Genomic DNA, 27,437 nt, shown 5'->3' with positions numbered 1-27,437 from the left:
AACAAAGTTGCTGAAGATGACCCCTGAATCACTTCCTCCTTCCATATCCTTGTTTGTGCATCTGGCAAAATAAATTACATTTACAACCTTGGTTTCAAGGAAGTGTGAGACATGTAGTTTTAACTTTCCAGCCTCTAGAGTATAAGACAGTACATTAGAAAGAGGTCAGAATGAATAAGTACCCATTTAGCACTTCCACAAATTTCTTTCCATTGGCCCATCTAAGTAGGACTGGTGACCAGACATGTCTTCTCCCAGTTTTAGCCACTTTTAAATTTGAACACAACACCCCATCTGTCTGGCTTTGAAGATTACCTCTCTTCCTGGCCTCAGAGTAACCTAAAATGTCATTGTCTTCAGAGTTGTTTTGATAATCTACACAATCTTGTCCTCAGCCACCTCTTCAACCTGATCTACTACTCTCCTCCTTGGTCCACTCTGTTCTAGCCATTTAGGCCTCTATGCTGTGTGTGTGTTTAAACAGACTAAGGATGCTCCACCAAAGGACCTTCATACTTTATTTTTCATGTCTGGTATGTTCTTGCCCTAGAAATCCACATGGTTCTTTCTCACTCCATCAAGACTCTAATAAAATGTACCTTTAACTCCATCAAGACTCTAGTAAAATGTACCTTTATCAGAGAGGCCCACAGTACCCACCTAAAGCAGCTCTCTTTTCCACTTTCCCTGCTTTTCTTCATCACACTTATCCTCATCCAGATTATACATCTGATCGTCTTTTCCCACTAGAGTGTGACTTTCACAGGAACAAGAATTTTGTGTTTTCCTTATTGCTGCATCCTGTACCTGAAACGTAGTAGGTATTTCAGAATGAATGAACGCTGTACAAGTAAGAAATTAAACTTTCCCCATTTTCTAAACTGAGAATCAACTTTTCCCATGCATTACTCATGTTCTCCTCCAGGTGGTGCTGACGGGCCTTTTCATCTAATGTCTAGGAGATACAACCGTGTTGCAAGGGATTAGAATAAGCTTAGTTTTTTCATAGCCTCTGGTCTAGAGCTCTGGGCTTTTTTTAGATGGCACCCATAATCTCCCTTAACTTATTTCTTCTTATTCCTGCAGGAGAAAAAAAAATATGGGCCTTTAACAAAAGCGTTTTCAGTACGCCATCTCACTTAATCTTTACAACTCCATAATTAGGATTATGATCCCCATTTTGGCTAAGTGTAAACACACTCAGAGTACGTAGCCCAACTCTCGCAGCAGTAAGAACTGGAGCCTACATAAAAATACAGGTTTGGCTGCAAACTCCTGCCCCTCCAAAAGACTTCCTTGATTTTACCCAAGTTAATTGCTCTCTTCATGCTTCTTCAAGAGAAATACAAGTCTTGAGTTGATAATTTGCATTTCAGAGATTTCCATACAGTCTGCCCCTTTTCCCAACATCTTCCCTTTTTCACACAAAGACACCCTCTTGGTCATTCTTCTAGAGACCCAAAGTCCACTAACAGCACCTCCTGTCCCAGGTGCAGAGTAACGTGCTAAGTCTGGTTGCAGTGCCCAAGAGATAAGAATCTTCCAAGATGGCTGTTGTCCAGACTCATCATCCTCATCGTAGTAAAGCACAGGTCAGGAAGACAAAGAGCAGGTGCATCTGTGAAAGGAAACAGAAAGCCATCTGGTCCTCAGGGAAAGGATGTTTTCAATTCTTCCTCTGGGCCCAGGGTTAAAGTGACACAGAAGTTTGGCACTGGAAGCTCCTTAAATACTGTCTGAGAGTTGGGGATATTAGCGGCATGAGAGAGTAACTGACTCACACAGTCACAGAGTAAATTACTGCCAGATTTGGAATCTCAGATCAGGTTTCATAAATCTTTTAATTTTTCTGCTATACTATGTATGAGCTTTGATTTCTAAGGCCATTATTCTAGACAGAGCCAAAACCCCAAGTAGCACTAACTTAGCTCAATTCTGACAAAATTATAAGATCAGATAAAATTAAATATGTTGTGATTTTGATGACATGCCTCCTCTCTCCTTTCATTACAAATCCTAGTCAGATTCCTTAGTCCCTCTTACTTAAACTAGATTGGCAAAACTAGAGAGTTTTTTGGAACAGGGAATGTATACACGGGAGCATAACAAACACCTAGGATATTGCTTGGTGATTATGCAGAATAGGTACATTTCTTTATCCAGTAAGAATACTCTGTTCCCCAACTTATAACCATGCAACATTCACTGGGATTTCTGAAGAGCCACTGGAACTGATACCCCTTCCCTCCTCTGAAGCACGTTTCTAATAGTGACTATAATGCAGAAAGGGGTAAATAAAGCTTTAATAGGAAAACTGCACAGCTGCCTCTAGAGGGCAAACAGGGCTCATTTTAATCTCCAGCTTCTCTGTCTGGCTGACTCAGCTAATTCTTCAGTCTGACTACACAGTCCAAGTCAAGCTTGGCTTTGCTTCCTGTCATACTAGGAGTCATTGGTTTACAGATGACTCCACTGCAGTCTGGTTAGAATACCATCCTTCTTCCCTGGGATTAGGAAAGCTTAGATCTAGAGACTGTTAAAGATGTAGTGGTCTGTTTCAAACACTTGGCTCTGGAGAACTATCCAAGCCAAGGAAAATGAGAGGAGTTGAATTACGACAGAAATCTTTATTAAAATGTGTCCTGCAGTAATATGTTAGCATACATACAATATACACACATACATCTGTACACTCTTTGACACACCTCACAGATTGCCACCATCAGTTTAACCAATAAATTAAAACTAAAAAAGGGGGGGGCAAAGGGGATGGGGGGTGGAACCAAGGGCAAAGTTTCCATGTTTCCTCTGTTAAGAAATTGCAAATTTCTCAGAATTTCCCTGGGGAAAACCTGTGACCAGAAAATCTTTGAAATACAATATGTAAATCCCTGCCCCCCCCCCAAAAGATTCCAAAAGATGCAGTTACAAGTGTGCTTCTCAGAACAGGAGCATTTATTCCACTTCATACTCTGGCTTCTGCATCTTCCGGCTTCAAGACAGTCGTCCCCTCAGCTGGGGCAGAGAGGTTCATATGGGCACTTGGGCTCGGTGCACCTGGGGCTCTGGGTGTTGAGGGGCAGGCTGCGGCTTGGGAGTGAGGGGAGCCACACTCATCCGAGGTGATGTCTGGCACATCGTCAGACTGCGTATCAGAGCTCTCCAGGTCACTGCGGATGCTCTCGGGCTGGGCCAGGCTGATGTCCCAAGGTCTGCTGGCCTGGCAGTCTTTCTGTTCACAGCTTTGGTGTTTGCAGGGGGGATCCTCTTCATTGCTGCCACCGCCACCACCACCTTCTTCTTCATTCTCCACCATCTGTGAGTGAACATGGAGTGAGTCCTCCGTGCTGCTTCCACTCACCAGCTGATAGTGGCTTGGTTTGGCTTCAATGTCCACTTGGATTTCCATATTGTTGCATTCTCTGTGGAGACAAAATCCACTTTGCTGAATCATGCATGGGTCATGCTATACCTGTTGGTAAAAGCAGTTTGTGGGTTCAGGATTAGAAAGTCCGAAAATATAGGTAAATAGTAGAATAGAGCTCACTTTTAGAGAAAATAAAATTTAACCTAACACTCAAATAAGATGGAGAAGAACAATTAGATCTTTTTGTTGATTTAAAATACGCACACAAACATCTCTGCCAATTTCTGTATTTCTTTATATTTTAACTTTCATTGGATTATAGTTGATTTACAATGTTGTGTAGTTTCTGCTGTACAGCAAAATGAAATCAGTTATACATATGTATACATATATCCACTCTTTTTTAGATTCTTTTCCCATATAGGTCATTACAGAGTATTGAGAAGAGTTCCCTGTGCTATACAGTAGGTCCTTATTAGTTATTCTGCCAATTTCTTTAAACAACTAAAAATGAGCTTCCAAAATTCAACTAAGGTTCGGAGCCTCACACTATCTAACTCAAAATATGAAAGTGAAAGAAGAGTCACAGCTTTTTACTTCTCTGCCACAATTAGAAGAAACCAGAATCTCTCCAGTAGGGAGTGCTGCAGTCACACCATACCAGATACACTAGCTTCTCAAATATAAAGAGAAATAGGCTACAGAAGCCACATCAAGCAAAGAGCAACATGAGAGCAGAAACCATAGAGCTACATACATACATCAATGGACACCAATCTAGCTCTTCAGTTCCATGTGAGTAATTACACTGTTGCAATAGCCAAGAAAAGAAAAGGAAATAGAAAAGGAAGAAAGAACCTCTAAAAATCAAGTGCTAACAAGAAAAATCAATCAAGAGATGCCAAATACTCCCATACCAAGAACTTGCTCAATGAATTTACAGGGTATACACACTATGTATCACACTAGATGGTACACAGAGCCCTAACATGAGGCATTGAGCTTCTAAGGCCAAAACCCAACCAAAAAAATGCAACCTCTCCTAGGCTTCTGACTGTTCACATACCTGTCCTGTGGGTTGTAGGAACTGATTATGGAACCGGCCATAGCACGAGTGCTTGCGTTGTCACTAATTGCACCAAGACTGGCTGTGTCTTTGGGGAAAATTTCCTTTTGGACATCGGCTTGGACTTCTAACCTGTGTAAAGAGGGGACGTTTAAGTTAATGCGAGACCTGGGTATTCCGAGACAGTCTGCTTCCTGGCACATACCTCTTCCATTATTCTCTTGCAAATTGAGTTGATCTGATCTTCTCCAAATGTCAAATAGCTCAAACAGATGCCCACACATCTTCTCTCTTAAATTTATCTACTGAAATCGTCCCCTCCTTTCCATCCCCACTGCTACTGTTTAACTTCAGGCCCTCAACAGCTCCCGAGTGGGTAACTGCAATTGGGTTCTCTTTCCAGCAGCCCTAAGTCCAAGTCAAACAACTTCCAGATCAGTGCCAATGTGGACAAAAACCTGATCACTCTAACAGCCCTCTCTTGGCTCCCTCTTGCCAACAGGCATTTAAGGTCTACTGATTTGCCTCCAAGCTCTCTCTCCAGTTCCATCTCTCACCATAGGTCCTAAATCATAATCACACTGAATTTTTTTCTTTCCTTACGCACCTATACACATTTTATACCTCTATGACTTTGCATATGCTAGTCCCTCTCTCTGGAAGTTTCCTTTCTCTATGTGACAAACTCATACTCAGTCCTTAACAACAAAGAAAGTATCATCTCCCTTCATTCTTCTATCAATCCAGTCACTTCCTGCTAAGTGCTCCCACAGCACCTACCTATTTATTAAATCAATTTATGCATCTCTTTCCCAGTCATCTGTGAGCTCCAAAAAAGGAGAGACCACACCTCATTCACGCTTTACCCTCCATGTCTTGCACATACTAGGAACTTAAACATTTAGCAATCAAATTACCCCCAGCCTACGAGCTTAAAGGACATAATAAGAGTCAACCTCTGACAAGAGCAGCAAAGTTTCCCAATGGTGTCTCAGAGGACCCATAGCTTTTCCTTTCTTGACTCCAATATCATTTGGTTGCACACTTAAGTATTTCCTCATAATGGGTTTCACAGTCAAACCCATCTGACTCATTCACTTCCTATAAAAGGCTTTCACAGTACTGGAACAGCTGGACTGCCTAAGTTGCAGTTTCAGCAAGTCAGTCTCCAATTATGTCTGCTTATTTACAGGGGTGTTGGTTTTAAGAAAGCACAACAGTGAATTCTCCAGCATGTGTGGGCAGGATCCCCTAACAAGAGACAACCAGAGTCATGAAACGCAGACAGGTCAGCAGCAGCCTGCAGCTGCACATTCAATCAACCTCCATCCTGCTGCCTGAGTCTTTGCTCTGCTGCTCCAGCCTTAGATGCCCTTCAAAAATGTGCCATGGCTCAGGAAAATGAGGCAGTGCAATGGAAAGTACATTGAGTCAGAGACCTGGGTCCTAGTTTCAGCTCTGCCATAGAATCACAGTTAGAATTGGAAGAGGCCTTTCACAAAGGCCATCTATCACCTTAGGTGTTTCGCAGATGCTAGTCTGTGCAATGGCTATGCTAAAATCACCTGGGGAACCTTTTCAAAACACAGATCCCTAGGAGATTAGGAGAGAATCTGGGAGATTTTAATTTATTAATTCTGGGATAGGGTGCTGACATCTATTTTGAAAAGGCTCCCAGGTAACTGACAAGCACTCAGGTGTGGGATCCAGTCCATCTGCCATCTGTTGCTTGACTCCTTCTAAGAGCCAAATGGCCCTCTGGTCTCACTTTATAAACACTTCCAGGGATAGACGTAATCCATCCCTTCTTTGGACTTTATATAGATTTTTCCTATAGTCTCTATAATGAAACAAAATTAGTTTCCCTCTAGCTTCTGCCAAATCGTCTTAATCTATCCCTTGGCATGAGGCAGAACTCTTAATCCTTTTTTCCAGTTCAAGGCCCTTCAGATATCTGAAGGCAAGCATCTCCCCTACCTCCCTACCTTGTTTTGTACCACCTTTACCCCTCCCCAGGGCTCTCTTCTCCAGTGCGTTCAAATAACTGCTTCTCATGTAACATCTGCTATGCTCCTCTGAATATGTTCTGTTTTTTCTAACTGGTAAAACGACCAACCAAGTCATAACCTTTTTAGTCATAAAGCTTTACATATTCTCAACACAAGTTTATAGAATTGATTTACCTTATCTATCAAATGGGAATCAGAATTAGGAAGGTTTTAAGAATAACAGCACCAATAAGCCACAAGATATAGTATAAATGCTGTTCAACTAAAAGCCAGTGATAAGCCTAATGGAGGACACAGTCTTGGGAATTCTACAAAAATGCATGCTTCCCCTTCCTGATGGAGGCAGCCTAACGTAGTAGAGGGAGGATCTGAAGTCAAGATTATCCTTTATTGGGACTTCCCTAGTGGTCCAGTGGCTAAGACTCTGTGCTCCCAATGCAGGGGGCCCAGGTTCGATCCCTGGTCAGGGAACTAGATCCCACACGCATGCCGCAACTAAGAGTTCACATGCTGCAACTAAAGATCCCGTGTGCTGCAGCTAAGACCTGGCGCAGCCAAAATAAATAAATAAATATTAAAAAAAAAAACAGAGAGAGAGATTTGGCCAGGAACACAGGATTATTGTGTTTAAAAAAAAAAAAATTATTCTTTATATGGAGCCACTATGGTGCAGTGGGAAAAAACACAGAACTTTTAAGTTGCTTAACCTTTCTAGCCTATTTTCTAATTGTAAAAGTTAAAACAAAACAAAACAAAAAAACACCATTGATGATTAAATCAAAATGATATGCTATACGAGACATGCCTGGCACAGAGAAATGGCTCAATATGATATGTCACTTCTTATAATTCCAACTGGTTCTGTCAGAAATTGCTTACCTGCTGTACTTTCCCTTGCCACTGGAAAGAATGCCACCACTCAGTGTGCCCCCTGAGAGGGCTGCAAAGCTGGCTGTTTCGCTGTATGGACCTTGCATAACACTGAGTCCATCTGTAGGGCTTCCACTGGTGCTCAATACGCTAGTTAGACCTTCAATGCTACTTTCCCCAATGCTGGGATTCTTGAGGGCTCGCCAGGCATCTGCCACTGGGGATGGAACCAAACATCTCAATTAATGATAGCACAGCATCAAAACAGAGTCTGGCATTTTCCTGCAATGACTCTTCAGAGCAGAGAATATTCATGTAGAAAAATACTCATTTATTCACTTAATGAATAGCTACTACAGGCAGCCACCACATATCCGGTGTTTTAACATATGCTCACATGTAATCTTCCCAGTAACTAGGAACTAATAGCCCCAATTTTAGGTGAGGAAACAAAAGCTTAGAACTAAATGCCTTGTCTGTGGCTAGTCACACAAAACTACAATCTGATTCTAAGTCTCCTATTCTTTCCATTACACTATAGATGTCATCTAATTAAACATGAAAATTTCAAGATACACTTAGGTCGTGTGCTGACTCTAGTAGGAAGTTTGAAAGACCTTTGGGGATCTCTGTGTCCCAGGTTAGTTAATATGGTAAAGTGAAAACAACATCAAAGTATAAGTCAGAAGACTTGCTATAGTTCCAGCTCTGCAGAAGCTCTTAAACACATTTAACAGATGTTGAGACAAAGGCTTAAATAAGTTCCCTTTAATTGGGGATAATAACAGCCCTGGCCCTCTCTCTTCAGAGCTGTTATAAAAGCCAAGTGAAAATAACAACTGTGTAAGTCTTCTGAAAATTATAAAGTACCATGCAGATATAAGACTTTATTATAATTATAATTATGTAATTTACTATTACCAGCATACTTAGAGTTACTTGGAGTCCTACTAGTTTGTACCTTGGAGTCCTACTAGTTTGTACTTTGCCACACAGAGGCAAGTACCAGGGGAATTAACCTAATAACTCTGGAAAAAAGAAATGAAAAGCTAAAAATACTTTACCTCCTATAAAGCTCATTAGCCAATGTAATCCAATGTCAATCTCTCTGTAAAATGTGCTGAATTTTACTGACTTTTATCTTGTGTTCCAAAAATTCAAAGGGAAATTAAAATTCTCCTTTTACCTGTGATTGGGCCATCATCTTCATCAAACTCAATTTTCACTCCCTTTCCATTGGCCGTACTAACTCCACAGCCACCTCCACGACAGAGAGAAATGGGCACAACCCCATAAACATAAGCCAGCATAATAGGGACACCAATACCTGGGGAAGATAAGGAAACATGTCAGCAGGCCATCAGGTTGCAGCTGCCCTGAATTCTCCTTCCCAGGGCTGAACACAGACAAACCACTTTATAAAGGGCCAAGGAAAGACAGAAGATAGCTATGCTAAAGAGGTAGACTGGTCCAACAGAATGATGACTGGACTTGGAATCAGAAAGGCCTGGATTAGAATCCTGTCTCCAATTTACCAGCTGTTATAACCTTGGACATATCTTCCTAGGGTTGCCAATGATCAATGTATATACAGTGCTCAGCACAGTAAATATATGTTGCTTTCATTTTCCCCCTTCCATTCACTGCTGAAGTGCTAATCCAAGAACCAATCAATAATCAAACATTAAATAAGTGACTCCTAGGGTTTAGGATCCCCCCAGAGTGTTAATTCCAAAATCTTGCTGCTGTGGAAGGCAGAATGGCTTAGTTGTTAAAGGCCCAGACTCTGAAGTCAGACTGCCTTAATTCCTGTCCCAGCTAAGTGACCTTGGGCAAATTACTGCACCTTTCTGTTACAACTGGGCTGCTGTGAGGATTAAATAAATTAATACAGGCAAAACACTCAGACCTGCTCCTGGCACATGGAGAGTCTCAGAAAATATTATATTATTATTATTCTAAAACAGACCCTCATGCCTTCCAAAATACTGTGAGGCATTAAGCAAATCAAAAGTAATTTTGTTTTGTGGGTTCTGTGGCAAATGAAGAAGGAAGAGAAAAGGTGAAAAACTAGGCCTTAAAGTAATATTTTTTAATTCAATCTTTTTAATGTGCCAGATGGAGTTCTAGGCACTAACTTACGAATGAAAGATCCCAAACTCTGATACTTTAGTGTGGCTGATAATAATAACAGTGCCTAATAAACTCCCAAGGTGGGTCTGACATAAAATGTAGGAGCATCCAGGGTGAAACATCTGGCCGGCTGGCTAAACTGCGAGGCCAGAAAGCTAATGGGAGTGGGTCGTGTAAGGGGAGGAGTCATGGTCCTGGCTAGCTTCTTACCAACACTAACTGCAGCAATAACTGGGGATGCAATGACCGACAGAGTCACTCCTCCTGTGATAGCCAAATTCCTCTTATGTTTGGAGGTTTTCCTTCCCTCATACCTGCTATGAATCTAAGAATAAGAAAGAAAATTCAGGTCAGCAGGTTAGGACATCAATCTTTTTGCTAGGGAGAAAAAGGATAAGTGAATATTCTCTTTTAAGTTATCTATATTAAAACATATTCCCCCATGTCAAAGAGACATCTTTCTCACATTTTAATCTAACTCAGACCAGGACGATATAAACTAATACAGGAAAAGTTAATATAAGAAGAGACAAAGTAACTCAGGGGAGTGAAGTAAGCATTTTATCTTTAAGTCACTGAGACAAACCAGGCCCAGGATGTTAATAAGAACTTTCAGATCTCTTGGGAATTTATGAAAAATCCATTTAAAAAATTAGTTTTATTTAAGAACCAGCTGGTTTTCAGGCAGCTCTGAAACATAAGCTCCTCCCCATTTCCTTCAAACCTTTACCAACAAACCTGAAGATGGAACATGCACAGAACTCAACATATCTTACCTTCCTGCCAACATAAACAGGAATGCCAATGACCATGGCAGGAATGGCAATGCCAGCAATGAGGGATATCCCCACCGGAGCACCAATCAATGTGCCCAGCTGCCAAAGAATTTTCTTCTTACGGCTCCATGGTTTCTTGCCCCAGAATGTACAGCCAGAGGGGCTACAGAGGAAACATGCTGAAGTTAATGTCAATATTACAAATGCAGCTATTGTCATCAGAGAGCTTGATAAGAGCAAGAGCATTCTTTTCTATAGGAGTGATTAACAGTTACAAGAGATTACAAGAAATGAATTTATTACATGAGGGGGAGCAAAGGACAAGGCCAGACTATTAGAGTTCTGGCTCTTTACTTTTTTTTTCTTTTTTCGTAAAGGCAGGCCTCCAGACTTGAAACGAAACCTCTTTTCCATTCTTTTCTGCTGCACTCTGTCCTCTCTAACCCACCAAAACGAACCTACTTCTTTGAGTGATACTACGTGGGATCCTGCATAGTCTATGCACTTGACATCTCATCCATACATACTGTGTCCTGCAGCTAATGAACTCTCTCTGATTTGCATAGTTTTCTTGGCATATGTAGATACTGCAAACCATCTTCCTGGGATAGGATATAAAAAGACTTCATCATACCCTTTATGACAGTTTCATACTCTGAGTTTGGCTACTTTTACACTCAGCCCTTCTGAGTCCAACCACTTTTGTCCACTCCCTTTGTACTGTCTTCTCTACTAGATAAGAGTAAGTAATTTTGAAAGTAGGGATCATGTCTTACGCACCCCTGTGTCCCCAATAATTGGTATACTGTAAGTAATCAAATGTTTGCTAAATTGGAAATGAAAATGTTTCATCCACACGATGAATGTTAAGTTTGTAAATATTAACTCCTTCAGGACAATATTTTAATGACTACTATATCCAAGGAACTGTAAAAAGGTAATACTGGCCTGAAGACTCTTAATATAGTTTAACAAAATTAGACACGTAAATGAAGTAATTAAAAGTCATGATGACGTTTATAGAACATTTAAAGAATGTCAGTAAAGAAGAATGAGGCAGAAAAAACTGGGGGAAGGCATCAGAGATGGAATGACATTTAAAGTGGCCATTGAAGGCTGAATAAGAACTGAACAGCTGAGATAAAAGGGGGTTGCTGGGGGGTGAGGTGATTATAAAGCATTCCAGGTGAAGGAAAGAACATGAAGAAGTATGGAGGTAAGATAACACAGAAGAAACACAGATAATCTGGGACATAGCATTTATGAAAGCAAAATGGAAAAAGGTATATTGGGGCCAGACTGCAGAAAACCTTAAAAGTCATGATAGGGAAACTGAACTATATCTGGAAGGTAATGGAAAACAGTCACTGGAAGTTGCTGAGCTGGAGAAAAACATGATTGGAAGGGTGTTTCAGAGGAACTTTTTTACAGCATAAGCTTCCTTATGCTGTAATGAGAGGACAGACAACGATGGTTCTTTGACATCCTTTTCCCTACATCAGTAAGAGAACAAGACTATAAAAACAACAGACACTTTCTCATCTCACCTGAGGTAATGCAAGTCTGAGATCTCCTTCATACAAAGCCAACAGAATTCACAGCCACACACTGCACAGGTCATATGATTACAGCTTCCATCATTCATCTTGATAATGTAAGCACTGCATCGTGGGCATGGCTTGATGTCATCTGCTAAGTGGGGGAGAAAGAATGGGTAGAAAAATATCCCTAGTTAAACCTCGTTTGATTTTATTATTCCTAGGAGTATGCACAAGAAATGAAGAGGCAGTCAAGAATTCTTGACTGAGGATTCCAAATTGTGCAACCCACTTCACTGGAAGGCTGGCTATGTCTAGACCTCAGGAAATTTCATAAAATGGATCCTGTCTCATACTGAGCTGCCTATCCCCCAATCTGGCATCTTACACAGCACTAGAGCCACACTCTGAGCAAGGAGACTTCCCTAGAGAGAAAGATGGTTCCAAGAAAAATGGAATTTCAGCAGCCAATAGGCTGGCAGAATTAAAAGCACAGTCCTACAGGAAGAATAGTCTGCAGCCTGCATTTGGCTTTAAACTCATTTCTCAGGTACAAGTATCACTGTGATTTGCTGTTAACATAATTCACAGTCCCTTCCCATGATACTTTAAAATTCAAAACCTACAAACAATTGAGTATGCTATATAGCATACACCTGGTAATTTTCACAGCAAGCTAGGAACTATCCTATTACAAAGAGAATTTAGGAGATTATACTGTGCCAGGAAAAAGTGAATGGTAAAATCTTTCCTACTAGCTTCTCTCAAATGACATCAGTGAAATAAAGCACACTTAAAAAAGGCAATAAACCCACTGACATTTTAAAAGAGGTTCACTCTGACATGTCAAGGTTGGAACTGAATGTGTGATATTCCTCCTTTTAAGGTTAATCATTAATCCATACTAATATTATTTCCTTTCCTTAAATCTGTACCCTACTTCCAAAACCAGTGATGTATTTAAAGCTAGTAGGAAAACAGTAGTTTTAATACTAAACGTCTTTCTGCTCACAGTGAAAGTTCTGAAAAAGCCCCTAGCTAAAGGACCCAACTGCTCTCCAATCTGAGACACATTACTAAGAAGGTAGAAAGTACAGAATTCAGTTTTGCTTTATTCCAATTTCACCTGGGTTGGACAACCTATAAATGGTCAGAGAGAGAAGCTACATACCAAATACAGTGTTGAAAATATTACCAAATAGTTTCTGCACTTGGGACTTCCCTGGTGGCGCAGTGGTTAAGAATCCGCCTGCCAGTGCAGGGGGTACAGGTTCAAGCCCTGGTACGGGAAGATCCCACATGCCGCGGAGCAACTAAGCCTGTGCACCACAAATACTGAGCCTGCGCTCTAGAACCCGTAAGCCACAACTACTGAGCCCGTGTGCCATAACTACTGAAGCCCACGTGCCTAGAGCCTGTGCTCCACAACAAGAGAAGCCACTGAAATGAGAAGGCCGTGCACCGCAACGAAGAGTAGCCCCCGCTCGCCGCAACTAGAGAAAGCCCGAGTGCAGCAACGAAGACCTAATGCAGCCAAAAATAAATAATATAAATAAAAATAAATTTATAAAAACAAACAAAAAACAAATAGTCTCTGCTCTCTAATCCTTGAGTTATACAGGAAGGTAATCTCTCCCAGCTTTGGGCTCACATTATGAAATATCAATAAAGAGACAAATGAGACAATGCCAACTCATACCTGGTCCAGATTCTTGCCCATAACTGAGACCTGAAGTGTGCTTGGTCCGAACTCGCAATGTCTGCGCCCTCTGCTGACGGGCCATATCGCATGTCTGATTTGGATGCCATATTTGCTTGCAGTGGTAACAGAACTCAGTCTGGCAGCCTTCCCTCTCACAGGTCAGCTTTGGGCAGCTGGCACAGCCATAGGCAATAACAGCATACCTGAGTAAGGAAATAGGAAGAGATATAAGTAAGTTAAGACATGCATCAGTCCCAGTGGGGTAACACTGTGTGGTACCCCCACCACTTCATACGATGCAGAGGAAAGAACACACATATAACAAATAACACATGCACGAGCACACCTAACAAACTTTAAAACATTCTGTGTGAGAAAGTAAATTGTTTCTTGAGATTCTAAAAACTCATATCATTTATCTCCTGAAAAAGTAGGGGAAAATATCATACTTAGCCTGATTTTTTTTTTTTTTTTTTTGGCCACACTGCATGCCATGCAGGATCTTAGTTCCCCGATCAGGGTTCGAACCTGTGCCCCCTGCAGTGGAAGTGTGGAGTCTTAACCATTGGACTTCCAGGGAAGTCCAGCCTGAATTTCTAGCATGTATTGAGTCATAGTTTAAGCTGCTTTAGGAGCAGTTTGTCCCAGTAAGTTTCATAAATAAGGGTACAAAACGATTTCCTTTTGATGATTTGATATACTTAGAGAAAATAGAATTTGTTTATAAAGGATAGAACATTTGTAAAATAAAGTACAACAGCAAAAACTAAAGCAAGTATACTTTTTTAAAATTGCAATTTAGTTGATGTACATTATATAAGTTTCAGGTGTACAACACAGTGATTCACAATTTTTAATGGTTATATTCCATTTATAGTTATAAAATATTGGCTATATTCCCTCTGTTGCACTATATATCCTTGTAACTTATTTATTTTATACATAGTAGTTTGTACCTCTTAATCTCCTACCCCTATCCTGTCCCTTACTCCTTCCCTTGCCCCACTGGTAACTGCTAATTTGTTCTCTATTTCTGTGTGTCTGTTTCTTTTTTATTATATTCACTAGCTTGTTTTATTTTTTAGATTCCACATATAAGTGATATCATCATTTTTTTTTTCTCTGTCTGACTTATTTCACTGAGCATAATACCCTCCAGGTTCATCCATGTTGCTGCAAATGGAAAAATATTTTTTATGGCTGAGTAGTATTCCATTGTGTATATATACCATATCTTTTTAATCCATTCATCTGTTGATGGACATTTAAGGTTGTTTCCATATCTTGGCAATTGTAAATAATGCTGCCATTGGGGTGCATGTATCTTTTCGAATTTGTGTTGGTCTTCTTTTTCTTTTTTCAGATAAATACCCAAGAGTGGAATTGCTGGGTCATAGGGTAGTTCTATTTTTAATTTTTTGAGAAACCTCTATACTGTTTTTCATAATGGCTGTACCAATTTACATTGCCACCAATGGTGTACGAGGGCTCCCTTTTCTCCTCATCCTTGCCAACATTTGTTACTTGTGGACTTTTTGATGATAGCCATTCTGATAGGTGTGAGGTGATGTCTCACTGTGGTTTTAATTTGCATTTCTCTGATGATTAATGATGTTGAGCATCTTTTCATGTGCCTGTTGGCCATCTGTATGTCTTCTTTGGAGAAATGTCTATTCAGGTCTTCTGCCCATTTTTCAATTGGATCATTTAAAAAATTTTTTTGATGTTGATTTGTATGAGCTGCTTATATATTTTGTTTTTGTTTTTTATTTTTAATTTTTTAAACATCTTTATTGTAGTATAATTGCTTTACAATGTTGTGTTAGTTTCTGCTGTATAACAAAGTGAATCAGCTATACATATATGTCCCCATATCCCCTCCCTCTTGCGCCTCCCTCCCACCCTCCCTATCTCACCCCTCTAGGTGGTCACAAAGCACTGAGCTCATCTCCCTGTGCTATGCAGCTGCTTCCCACTAGCTATCTATTTTACATTTGGTAGTGTATATATGTCATCGCTACTCTTTCACTTCATCCCAGCTTACCCTTCCCCCTCCCCGTGTCCTCCAGTCCATTCTGTACGTCTGCATCTTTATTCTGCCTGTCCTGCCCCTAGGTTCATCAGAACCATTTTTTTTGAGATTCCATATATATGTGTTAGCATACAGTATTTGTTTTTCTCTTTCTGACTTACTTCACTCTATATGACAGACTCTAGGTACATCCACCTCACTACAAATAACTCAGTTTCGTTTCTTTTTATGGCCGAGTAATATTCCATTGTATATATGTGCCACATCTTCTTTATCCATTCATCTGTCGATGGACACTTAGGTTGCTTCCATGTCCTGGCTATCGTAAACAGTGCTGCAATGAACCGTTGTGGTACATGTCTCTCTCTCTCTTTTTTTTTAATTACCTTTTTTAAAAATTAATTTTTTAAAACATCTTTATTGGAGTATAATTGCTTTACAATGGTGTGCTAGTTTCTGCTTTATAACAAAGTGAATCAGCTATACATATACATATATCCCATATCTCTTCCCTCTTGCATCTCCCTCCCACCCTTCCTATCCCACCCCTCTAGGTGGTCACAGAGCACCCAGCTGATCTCCCTGTGCTATGTGGCTGCTTCCCACTAGCTATCTATTTTACATTTGGTAGTATATATACGTCCATGCCACTCTCTCACTTCGTCCCAGCTTACCCTTCTCCCTCCCTGTGTTCTCAAGTCCATTCTCTACGTCTGCATCTTTATTTCTGTCCTGCCCCTAGGTTCTTCATAACCATTTTTTTTTTTAGATTTCATATATATGTGTTAGCATACGGTATTTGTTTTTCTCTTTCTGACTTACTTCACTCTGTATGACAGACTCTAGGTACAGTCACCTCACTACAAATAACTCAGTTTCGTTTCTTTTTATGGCCGAGTAATAATATTCCATTGTATATATGTGCCACACCTTCTTTATCCATTCATCTGTCGATGGACACTTAGGTTGCTTCCATGTCCTGGCTATTGTAAACAGTGCTGCAATGAACCGTTGTGGTACATGTCTCTTTTTGAATTATGGTTTTCTCAGGGTATATGCCCAGTAGTGGGATTACTAGGTCATATGGTAGTTCTATTTTTAGTTTTTAGTTTTTTTCTTTTTGGCTGCATTGGGTCATCATTGCTGCGTATGGGCTTTCTCTAGTTGCGGCGAGCAGGTGCTACTCTTCGTTGCAGTGCGCGGGCTTACTGCGGTGGCTTCTCTTGTTGCAGAGAAGCACGTGGGCTTCAGTAGTTGCAGCATGCGGGCTCAGCAGTTGTGGCTCACGGGCTCTAGAGTGCAGGCTCAGTAGTTGTGGCACATGGGCTTAGTTGCTCCGCGGCATGTGGGATCTTCCCGGACCAGGACTCGAACCCGTGTCCCCTGTGTTGGCAGGCGGACTCTTAACCACTGTGCCACCAGGGAAGTCCTGTTTTTAGTTTTTTAAGGAACCTCCATACTGTCCTCCGTAGTGGTTGTATCAATTTACATTCCCACCAACAGTGCAAGAGGGTTCCCTTTTCTCCACACCCTCTCCCTGCTTATATATTCTGGATATTAACCCCTTATCAGTCGTATCATTAGCAAATATTTTCCCTCATTCAGTAGTTTGTCTCTTTGCTTTGTCAATGGTTTGCTTTGCTGTGCAAAAGCATTTAAGTTTAATTAGGTCCCATTTAGTTTTGCTTTTATTTCCTCTGCTTTAGGAGACAGATCAAAAAAATATTGCTATGATTTATGTCAAAGAGTGTTCTGCGTATGTTTTCTTTTAGGAGTTTTATGATTTCAATACTTTTTCATTTTTAAGTTTCATAGTGAAGCTGGTCTGATGGCAGACTGAGAGACAATGAACATAGATGGGTTCGTGATCAACTTATATTGAAAGCTCATTTTATCTTTCCAAAAAATTATTTTCCCCAATTTGAATGTATACCTTGAAATCTCTTTTCTTGACAGGTTCCAGAATCGAAGAATACCACTCATCTATCTTATGAATTAACATAGAATATGGCCATATCTCCCCCCAATCCCTTCTGACACATATTCTTAGTAAAGATGGACAATTCAGAATCTATCAGCACCAGTATCAACTGCTTCTTATAATTCATGTTTATTTACCAAGAATTACTTTCCTACAAGCAATCCAATATATTTACAGGGCTTCCCTGGTGGCGCAGTGGTTGAGAGTCCACCTGCCGATGCAGGGGACACAGGTTCGTGCCCCGGTCCGGGAAGATCCCACATGCCACGGAGCGGCTGGGCCCGTGAGCCATGGCCACTGGGCCTGTGCGTCCAGAGTCTGTGCTCCACAACGGGAGAGGCCACAACAGTGAGAGGCCTGCGTACCGCAAAAAAAAACAAAAACAAAAACAAAAAAAAATATATTTACAAACTGTTAGCCTTTCTGACTAATTCTAAAAATGTCAACTAAATGCACAGACTAACAAGTAGACACCTGTTTAAAATAACTCTTTTTTTCAAAAAAAAGTAATTTAAACAAACAAATGAAGAATGGAGGACAGCAGTTGTGAAAGTTCAAACAAATTTTAGACAGGTCAATGAGTTCAGGCTTAGGTGTTGCCATCGGGGCTTTGTCACCTATTCCATGTTCTACTCCAATAGTCAAAGACCTCAAACAGCTTAAACAAAAGACTAATAACATTTTCTTAGATTTATTCTATGGTTTGTTTGCTTATTTGATTGTGCATTAGATGTTCACGATAGCAACTTAAGTTCTCAGGTTCATCATAGATTCTGCAAGCTGATTTGAGAATGACACTGAAATTACCGATGACAAGGTATCATCTATGTTACATAATACAGGCTGTATTAAAACTCTTCTCAGAAAGAGCAAAGTGAGAAGAGGTCAATGTATGAATGCAAATGATTCATACCCTGTAGGAGTTCTGAGCAAATTTATTCCACCTAGTTGTAAAATAACTACTAAAGATAAAAAACGTTTCTCCTGAAGAAAGTGACTTGCTTGCTATTTTGTGTTAAATGAGAAAGGTATTGGATGATCTCAGAAAATTATTAAGTCAACTTCTGACAATACATATTAGATAGACTGCCAGTCAGGAAGCCTTGAGCATTTCATGATCCATTCCTACCTCACATGGTGGGAGTAAATATTTATTAACAGATACTTCTTTTTTTTCAAAGAACATTTGATAGTATTGACAATGTCAATTTTGGGTGTGGAATTTGGTTCCAAGGAAGTAAAATAACCCCAAATACTCAAGACCCCCAGCAACCTATTACCATGACACAGAATTACTCAGGGCACGAGACTTGGCATTCCTGTTTTTGGGTGCCTGGTCTGGGCTCCTTACCCCTGACTCATACTGCATGACACTGAGCTAATTAAAATCTCCAAACTTTAGATTCTATCCCTAAAATGGTAGTATAGGTGCTTGCAGCCTTCGAGTTTTAAAACTAAACATGTTTTAAGTCTAAACATGTTTTAAGTCTAAACATGTTTTGGGACTTCCCTGGTGGTGCAGTGGTTAAGAATCCGCCTGCCAATGCAGGGGACACGAGTTTGAGCCCTGGTCTGGGAAGATCCCACATGCCGCAGAGCAACTAAACCCGTGTGCCACAACTACTGAGCCCGAGTGCCGCAACTACTGAAGCCCGCGCGCCTAGAGCCCGTGCTCCACAACAAGAGAAGCCACCGCAATGAGAAGCCTGTGCACCGCAACAAAGAGTAGCCCCCACTCGTCGCAACTAGAGAAAGCCCGTGCACAGCAACGAAGACCCAATGCAGCCAAAAATAAATGAATAAAATAAATAAATAAATAATAAAAAATAAATTTCTATTAAAAAAACCCAAAACTAAACATATTTTAAAACTGCAGTTGAGGACTTCCCTGGTGGTGCAGTGGTTAAGAATCTGCCTGCCAGTGCAGGGGACACGGGTTTGAGCCCTGGTCTGGGAAGATCCCACATGCCATGGAGCAACTGAGCCTGCGTGCCACAACTACTGAGCCTGCGCGCCACAACTACTGAAGCCCGCATGCCTAGAGCCGTGCTCCGCAACAAGAGAAGCCATCGCAATGAGAAGTCCATGCACTGCAGCAGAGTATCCCCTGCTCGCCGCAGCTGGAGAGAGCTGCGTGCAGCAACGAAGACCCAACACAGCCATAAATAAATAAATATATTAAAAAAAACAAACAAACTGCATTTGAGATCTTGTCCCAAAAGTTATGGTATAGATAAACAGCGTGTTTTGTCCTACTTCTTGGCCTTTGCATATTCTATTCCTTTCAGCCTCGAAACGCCCTCTCCTTACTTCTTGTCCTGGCAAATACTTAGCCATTTAAGAACCAGCTCAAATGTCATCCTCTCTATAAAATCCACTTAACCTCTCCAGGCAGTTGGTTGCCCACTTTGTGTCTGTGCATAATTACTTTACAATACTTAATACATTATATTGTAATTATCTGTTTATATGTATGCTTCCCCAACCAGACTAGAGAAGGAAAAGTATCAACCATCTTTTAATCTCCAGGGTCTAGCACACTGATTCATGCTTAAAATACCTGTGTTGAATGAATGATAGAGACCCTCTCCTGTTTGGGTTTTTTACTTTCCCCAGGTCATTTAGCTCTTCTCCTGGGCCATTACTTTTCCCTAAAGCAATCTTTTAAACTTATCGATGTATCTATTGGCTTTCTTTATGTCAAGTACTATAACTTAATCCTAAAATTCTGTTTAAGCCCCTTTTCGGAGCAAACTCCTAAATTCTGAATAGGGCAATCTTCTACCCCCGGCAGTCAAGAAAAACCCTTCATCCTTGAGACCAAAACTGCCTTGACTATCTTGTTCCCTCTCTTCCATGTCCTACACGGGAGCCTCCTACTCTGCTTTCTTAGTTGAACAGAGCATTCAGGTCTGCTAATTAGAAGCTAAATGGAAGGTGTAGGAAATTGCATGATGCTAAGAACACAGAAGCATCCTTTCCTCCCCCCATTAAGTTCATACAACTTTTATTAATTTTGTTAATTTCCTAACTTGAGAAACATTATAATGTGTGACAAGCCAGACCACAGCATTACCTTACTCCAGCCCTGGGGGAAAAATTCCCAATAGTATGAATTTGATTATGCTCCAACAAACCCTGGGAGTTAAAGGAATGTGTTCCTATATTATGTCTGTACTTCACCGTTCCAGGCCATATAACCATTTACAAACAGACCCTGAGCATATATAAGGGTGGAAAACATGGGCCAAGTTGTCACAGTGAGCCATACTCTTACTATCTTCCTTTTTACTGCGCTAGTTCAAACCCATGTCATCTCTTGACCAGACAACTCCAAGAGACTGCAGTCTCTTTATTCCCTACTCCAATCCAAATTCCAGTTCCAAAAGTTTATCTTTCATGATGTTACTCTTTTGCTTAAAATCCTTCAACAAAAAAGAAAAAAGTCCTTCAAACTTACACTTCTTTGCATGGCATAGATAGACCTATAAATCTGAATCCAATCTACCTTTTCAGATGGATCTCAAGTCACTTCCCAGATCATGTTCCCCATATTGTATATCCAGAGGCTAACCAAACGAGACTCCAGACTTAGTCTTGAATTCTTATACCTCCATGCATTTGCTCATAACATTCTGGTTTAAGACACCTTTTTCTCTACCCTCATCTTTGTTTGTCTGGTATAAATTTCTACTCATATTCTTCAAGCCCTGATCAAATATCACCTCCTCCACGAAGTCTTTATTGACACCATCATGCAAAACCTTTCATCCATCTTCTAAGAACACTTGTATTTTCTTTAGTATATATTACATTGCATTTATAATTATCTTCCTACTTACCTATCTGTCTCCTCTACCAGGCCAAACTCCCTGTCAAGAGGCCCATGTCTAAGTCCTTTTTGTAATACCCAATACTCACCTAAGTTTCAACACCATATGATTTTGAAAAGTGTCTGTTTAATGATTACTTGTCTGTCCTTTCTTGCACACCCTCCTCTTATCTGTTTCTCCTCTCAAAAGTGTGGTGTTTGTATTCTTTATCCCCCGTATCAAAAATTTAACTATTCATCCCATTCTTCTGGGACCTAATCGAAAGATTTTGTTCAGAGTTGTAGAAAAAGTTGGAATATAGATATCCTAGTCTAGAGGAGCTCTCAATTTACTCAGAGCACAAGATTTAGTGTTAAATAAGGACAGTAACAGAAGGCAGGACAGAATAACTATTAAAGGAGTTTAGAGAACTGCAAATAGGGAAAGTTTCAGGTATGCTTTAAAGATGTCATCGAAACGAAACAAAACAAAACATGTTTCCTGGTGATCTCAGTTTACGGAAATTATACCAGACTGAAGATTTGCATATTAGCATTAACAAGATTTACAGTGTATATTAGTATTTTTTAAAGGGTCTAAGGAGCTCAGAAATAGAGTTGCTTTATTTTGTTCAATCCAACATTTCCCAAGCTTATTCAATCATAAAACATTTTTCTTTTCAATAGTAATGCCTATACCTTGGGAAATATTGATGTTGGTGAAAAATAGAAAACAAGATCAAAAGACGGTTGGAGACCATAAAGGGTCTTAAATCATAAGGATAGATCATATAAAGAATAAGTTCTTAAAGACATAAGAAGTCATCTTGTAGGTCAGGTATGAGCAGTTTTAAGCAGGGCAATGATATAAAATGTTCCACTTTAGAATGAGTACTCTGGCAAATATGAGAAAGACATATTGGGCTGTAGGATGATGTAAATGGCGAGGGGCGTTGTAGGGGGAATAAAGAGTTATGAAAATGAAGGTACAGAGCTAAATTAAGAAGAGGTCCAGGGGACTCCCCTGGTGGCCCAGTGGGTAAGACTCCATGCTCCCAATGCAGGGGGCCCGGGTTCGATCCCTGGTTGGGGAACTAGATCCCGCATGCATGCCGTAACTAAGAGTTCGCATGGTGCAACTAAGAGAGTCTGCATGCCGCAACTAAGAAGTCTGCATGTCGCAACGAAGAAACCTGCATGCTGCAACGAAGATCCCGCGTGCTGCAACTAAGACCTGGAGCATCCAAAATAAATAAATAAATAAACATTGTTTTTAAAAGCTCCCCATCTCCACCTTTAGGGCCTCCCTGGTGGCGCAGTGGTTGAGAGTCCGCCTGCCGATGCAGGGGACACGGGTTCATGCCCTGGTCCGGGAGGATCCCACATGCTGTGGAGCAGCTGGGCCTGTGAGCCATGGCTGCTAAGCCTGAGCGTCCGGAGCCTGTGCTCCGCAACGGGAGAGGCCACAACAGTGAGAGGCCCGCGTACCGCAAAAAAAAAAAAAAAAAAAAAAAAAAAGCTCCCCATCTCCACCTTTAAAAAATAAATTAATTAATTATATTTTTTAAAAGAAAGAGAGAGAGAAGAGGTTCAGGAAGGCTTCAGAAAGTGAAAATCCTCCCTCACTGATTGAGAAATCTGTCTTGTTCAGGGAGCTTGCTCTTCCCTCATAAAAGTGTTACGAGACAAACAGAAGCTTCCTGCTTATGGGATAATCCAGTCCAGTTATCTAGGATGGTCAATAAGTGATACTACCTTCTGGGGTCAGGTGGGATGGGGGTCTCTGCAGGAGACAGAGGCAGCAATGAGAGGCTGGAGTGGTGGACCTGCACAAAGAATTTAGGTCAAGACAGCCTTATCTCCTGTTCTTCTGTAAAGAAGATCTGCCCCCTGTATGCCAGGAAATATTCTGTCGTCTCTTTTGCTCACCCCTCAGTCTTCTAGAGATTCTGAAGGGGTTTAAAGATAGGCAACAGGGCACTTGAGAGGAAAACATTACATGTTTACATGATTTGGAGGTTTCTGAAAAGACCTTGTGCTTAAGTAGAGACTCTAAGGGGTAGCATATCAACTGTACCATTTATCAGCTGTGAGACACTGGGTCCCACACTTAAACTTTTCTGAACTGGCTTCTCTTTTATAAAATGAGTTTACCACCATCTACCTGTATGAAACTAAAATGAAATTATTTCTGAATGAAGTTACAGTCTGAAGATTATAAAGGACTATAAAAATGTCAGTTATCTGTATTCTGAGTTAATTTTATCTCATTTGAAAGTATGTTTTAAAGATTACACTTGGTGGGAATTCCCTGGGAATCCAGTGATTAAGACTCGGCACTTTCACTGCCGTGGGCCCGGGTTCCATCCCTGGTCTGGGAACTAAGATCCCACAGTCTCGCACAGCAAAAAAAAAAAAAAATTGCACTTGGTAATATTGTACTTAATAATACTAATAATAATGTGAATGTTTTCCCATAGAAATCAGTTCCCTTATTTATGAATAAAATAAAATTGTATTTAAGTATGAAAAAAGAAAAATTCAAGATTCTTTTCTCTGTTCCACAAATATCTTATAAACAAATAATGAATCGTTTAACATATAGTGTTCTTATTATCGTGAGTGATCACAGTAAAACTAACGATCAGATCACTTATATGCTCCCCTCACCCTGCCAAATACACACATATACACACAGAGAGCAAAAAGGAACTTGATAAATTTGGCTGGCAGAAACTTAATCTGCAGGCAGTAAAGATGGTCAGGTATGAGAAGACACAATTGGGGTCTTAGGCTTCTCTTCTAGTTCTCATCCATGATTTCTACCTGACCCAGAAGAATAGAACAGTTTGATTAAAACGAAACAAGTTATTTTTCTCATGACATTAAAAAGAGGTGGCAAAACCACTGGCCATATCCCCACCTATTTGGGAAGTGACAGAAATTTAAAGTTACTCCCTGTTTATCTCCCTGTTTATCTAACACCTTCAACTGAATTCTCAAAACACTCTGAAAATATCAATTAGGCCTCTCAAGTAAGGAAAGGATTAGGCCTATTTCAGGTAAGAAAAATAAAGTAGGTAATAGGCTGTTAACAATAAGAATCAGAAGAGAAACCAGATTCTAGCATTTTTGGCTCTCTCAACATTGTCCTTAGGCCACACTTGATGAAATGACCCAAACAGTAGCATCCCCAATAATGTTGATAAGCCTATGCTTTTTTAAAGCTTTTTATGCTTTGAGAGAAAAGAATACTGGCCTTGGTTGGAGTTAAGACCAGTGTTCCAAGCCTGATTCCACCACCCACTAGTTATATGACCCTAAACAAGTCACTCAATTCATTTAAACTTCAGTTTCCTTATCTGTAAAACAAGATCAAATCTATCTTACAATGTTGCAGGGATCAAATTAAATTATGTATGCCTGACACATAGATACTCAGATGCTAGCTTGCTTGCTTTCCCCAGACTTCACTTTCTTTAAACCCACAGATAACACATTTAAAGATTATATTAAAATTGTTAGTTTTTTAACTAATTTAAAAAAACCTCTGGATGGTAGTAATCCAATACTTGGCTAAAATAAGAAATGGCCTAATTTTTTAATAACTTCCAAATCAGTAATGGTTTAGAGTTGTCGTCAAGATTGTAAATTAATTCCTGTTCATTTTTATTGACGTGAGCAAAGACAGAGATTGATTTCAGAGAAATAAAAACAAAAAGAGAACTTTTCCAGAAATATAATGAGTGATGCCACATTTCTCAGTTAAAATTCAAGGAAATTCACATCTGAAAAAGGAGTTAATATATTATTCCAAAGTTAACCAAGCAGTGTTCTCTTAAGTAAATATTCCTTTGGTTCAGAAAATAGATCAATAGTGTCTGTAAAACTTCAATACCATGTAAATTAACCCCTTAAGGCTAGGAAGATCACCAGATGTCCAGATATAAGCAAACTTTTCCAAGAGCCTACAAGGTTCTTTCTGATACTTATTAACTGAAAGTGAAAGTGACCTACCATAGTTAAATGCCCCAACCTTTGACCACAACACTTCAAAGTAATTTAGAAACCCCAACTCAGTGAGCTTAAATAACACATCCATCTCTAAACAAGTTTGTCAGAACAGAAAAATAGAATAACTCATCTTACTCCCCTAGATACTCTAAGTCGGCTTCTTTTGAAGGAGACAAATAGCAGAATCATGGAAATCTTAAAAGCCTTGATATATAGGCTACAATTAAGAGCCTTTCTTAACTCCTCTGAAAGAAACGAACACTCAGCTTTTTACTAGGAGTCCCTAGCATCTTTTTGTCCTCAAAACATGACACACAAGAATAAAATGATCTGTCCAAGGTCGCAGAGCAGGTAATGGCACAGTCTGACGCCCCTCTTTGCTGCATGCAATCGTTCATGGGATGTACTGACAGTAACACACAATCAGATTTTAAAAGGTAAGGGTCGGGGGTGGGGGGTGGGGGGTGGGGGTCGGGGGCGGTGTCCACTGAATGCTCCAGATAGTGAAATCTGGTAGTATTATGTCTCTGCATCTACTGCCTATTTTCTCACTGACCTTAAAAAGTCGGCATACATGGTGCATCGTCAAGAACTCAAGATCAGAGGAGCTGGGAAACACATTTTCTCCTACCATGTCAACCTCTGGGCATCCTTTTCAGTGCCCCGTTGCTTCTCTGGACAAAGAAAGGGTCTGTCCACTCTGCACCCTGCCCAAGACAGCAGTGTAAGAACCACAGGGGGCCCCCCAATAGCTTGGCACAGAAGACACACCACAATGCCCAGTGTGCCCCCAGAGCGCTGCCTGGGAGCTGTCCTTTCCCGTTAGTGCCATTTCAGTCACCTGCATTCCAACTTTCAGCCGTGGTGGGCAGAAAGAACACCCCTTCTCCTGAAACGCTGCAAAGTATGCCCCTAGCCAAATGGACACACCCCTCCAAAGCGCTGCCCCCTCAGAATGATATTCTCATTCCATCCTTTGCCAGATATCCCCTCCCCATCCTCATTAAGACATATCCCCTACCTCTGGACAGAGGGGCATTCACCCGACCAAAAACGGCCTCTCCCTGCCTCCTGACTTGATGGACAGCTCCCTTCTCACCGACTGCTCAGCCCCCACTTCAAGCCTTCGGGCAGTGGTGGGGTGTTGGGTGCGTTTACCCTACTCTTCTGGGCGTGCGGATGGTTAGCGGTTACCGGCTCTCCGCAGTTGCCGCCTGGCCCTCCCTCCCCCTGGTCATCCCTCACCTCTCCCTCCACGCTGGGACACACACACACACACACACACACACACACACACAGTGCGCAAAGGACGGCCCCTGGGGCCGGTCACACGCGGTGACCAGCCCCAGGCCCCAGGTTCCCTCCGCCGCGGCCACCGCCCCCGGGCCACGCCCCCGCTCTCACCCGCAGTCCGGGGCCGGGCACCAGCGACAGTCGGGGTCCGAGGCCAGGTAGCGGCGCAGCATGAACTCCTCGTACTTGTGCATGAGCGGTGGGTCGGCGAGCAGCAGGCGGATGTCGTGCGGGTTCAGTCGCTCGCTGCACTCGGGGCAGCTGATGGGGACCCGGCTCTCGCTGATCTCCAGGCGCAGGTAGTGGCGGAGGCAGTCCCGGCACGAGCGGTGCGGACAGCTGAGGAGGCGCGGGGCCCGCTCGGGCGGCAGCCGCACCAGGCACAGAGGACACTCCACCTCCTCCGGGCCCGAGCCGCCGCCCTCCGCCGCCTCCTCATCGTCTAACCCGGGCCCCGCCGTCGCCGCGGCCTCCGCCTCGGCCTCGGCGGCCGGCTCGGCGGGCAGCGCCTCAGGCGGCGGGGCCTGGGCCGCGGCAGGGGCCGGGGCGGGCGGCGGCGGCGCGGCCGGGGGTGGCGGCTCGGCCTGCGGCTTGGCCCGGGCGTGGCGACCGCGGGCCGAGGCGGAGAAGACGCTGTGGAAGGTGAGGCGCCGGCGCCGGCCGCCGCTGCGGCACTTGGGGTCGGGCGCAGCCGCGTGTAGGGATGTAGACCGCGGCGACTCGGAGTCTTTCTCGGAGCCCATGGCCCCCAGAGGCCGAGGAGCGAGGGGCGCCCAGCGCCGCCACAGCTCACGCCTCAGCGCTCCTCAGTCGGCGTCCCGACCGCCGCCGCCTCAGCCGCCCTC

General features: G+C 41.8%; 1 protein-coding gene across 4 annotated transcripts; it reads right to left on the bottom strand.

Moving 5' to 3' along the window:
* Window positions 1–302: 302 nt before the first annotated feature.
* RNF19B (ring finger protein 19B) lies at window positions 303–27,437 on the bottom strand. 4 transcript variants are annotated; one of them, XM_082671799.1, is made up of 10 exons: window positions 26,704–27,437; window positions 13,459–13,664; window positions 11,769–11,913; window positions 10,222–10,384; window positions 9,656–9,770; window positions 8,499–8,639; window positions 7,322–7,529; window positions 4,434–4,565; window positions 2,930–3,422; window positions 303–1,618 (listed from the first exon to the last, which is right to left on the bottom strand). In XM_082671799.1, the coding sequence occupies exons 1-9, from the start codon at window positions 27,333–27,335 to the stop codon at window positions 2,966–2,968; spliced, it is 2,199 nt and encodes a 732-aa protein (XP_082527925.1). In that variant the 5' UTR covers window positions 27,336–27,437; the 3' UTR covers window positions 303–1,618; window positions 2,930–2,965. The 4 variants fall into 4 exon arrangements, with proteins under 4 accessions (XP_082527925.1, XP_082527924.1, XP_082527926.1 ...); XM_082671798.1 differs by lacking the exon at window positions 303–1,618 and having other exon boundaries at window positions 2,625–3,422; XM_082671800.1 differs by lacking the exon at window positions 303–1,618 and having other exon boundaries at window positions 2,625–3,422; window positions 11,769–11,910.

The sequence above is a fragment of the Grampus griseus genome (genome assembly GCF_964374135.1).
Source record: "Grampus griseus genome assembly, chromosome: 1".
Taxonomy (NCBI): domain Eukaryota; kingdom Metazoa; phylum Chordata; class Mammalia; order Artiodactyla; family Delphinidae; genus Grampus; species Grampus griseus.
This window is presented reverse-complemented; position numbering and strand designations above follow the sequence as displayed.

Coding starts and splice junctions, on each gene's coding strand:
- RNF19B (XM_082671799.1), bottom strand. CDS start 27,335: ATGGGCTCCGAGAAAGACTCCGAGTCGCCGCGGTCTACATCCCTACAC. Junction 11,914..13,458: donor TGGGCAAGAATCTGGACCAG/GTATGAGTTGGC, acceptor TCCCCCACTTAG/CAGATGACATCAAGCCATGC. Junction 7,530..8,498: donor AGATGATGGCCCAATCACAG/GTAAAAGGAGAA, acceptor TTCCATCCCCAG/TGGCAGATGCCTGGCGAGCC.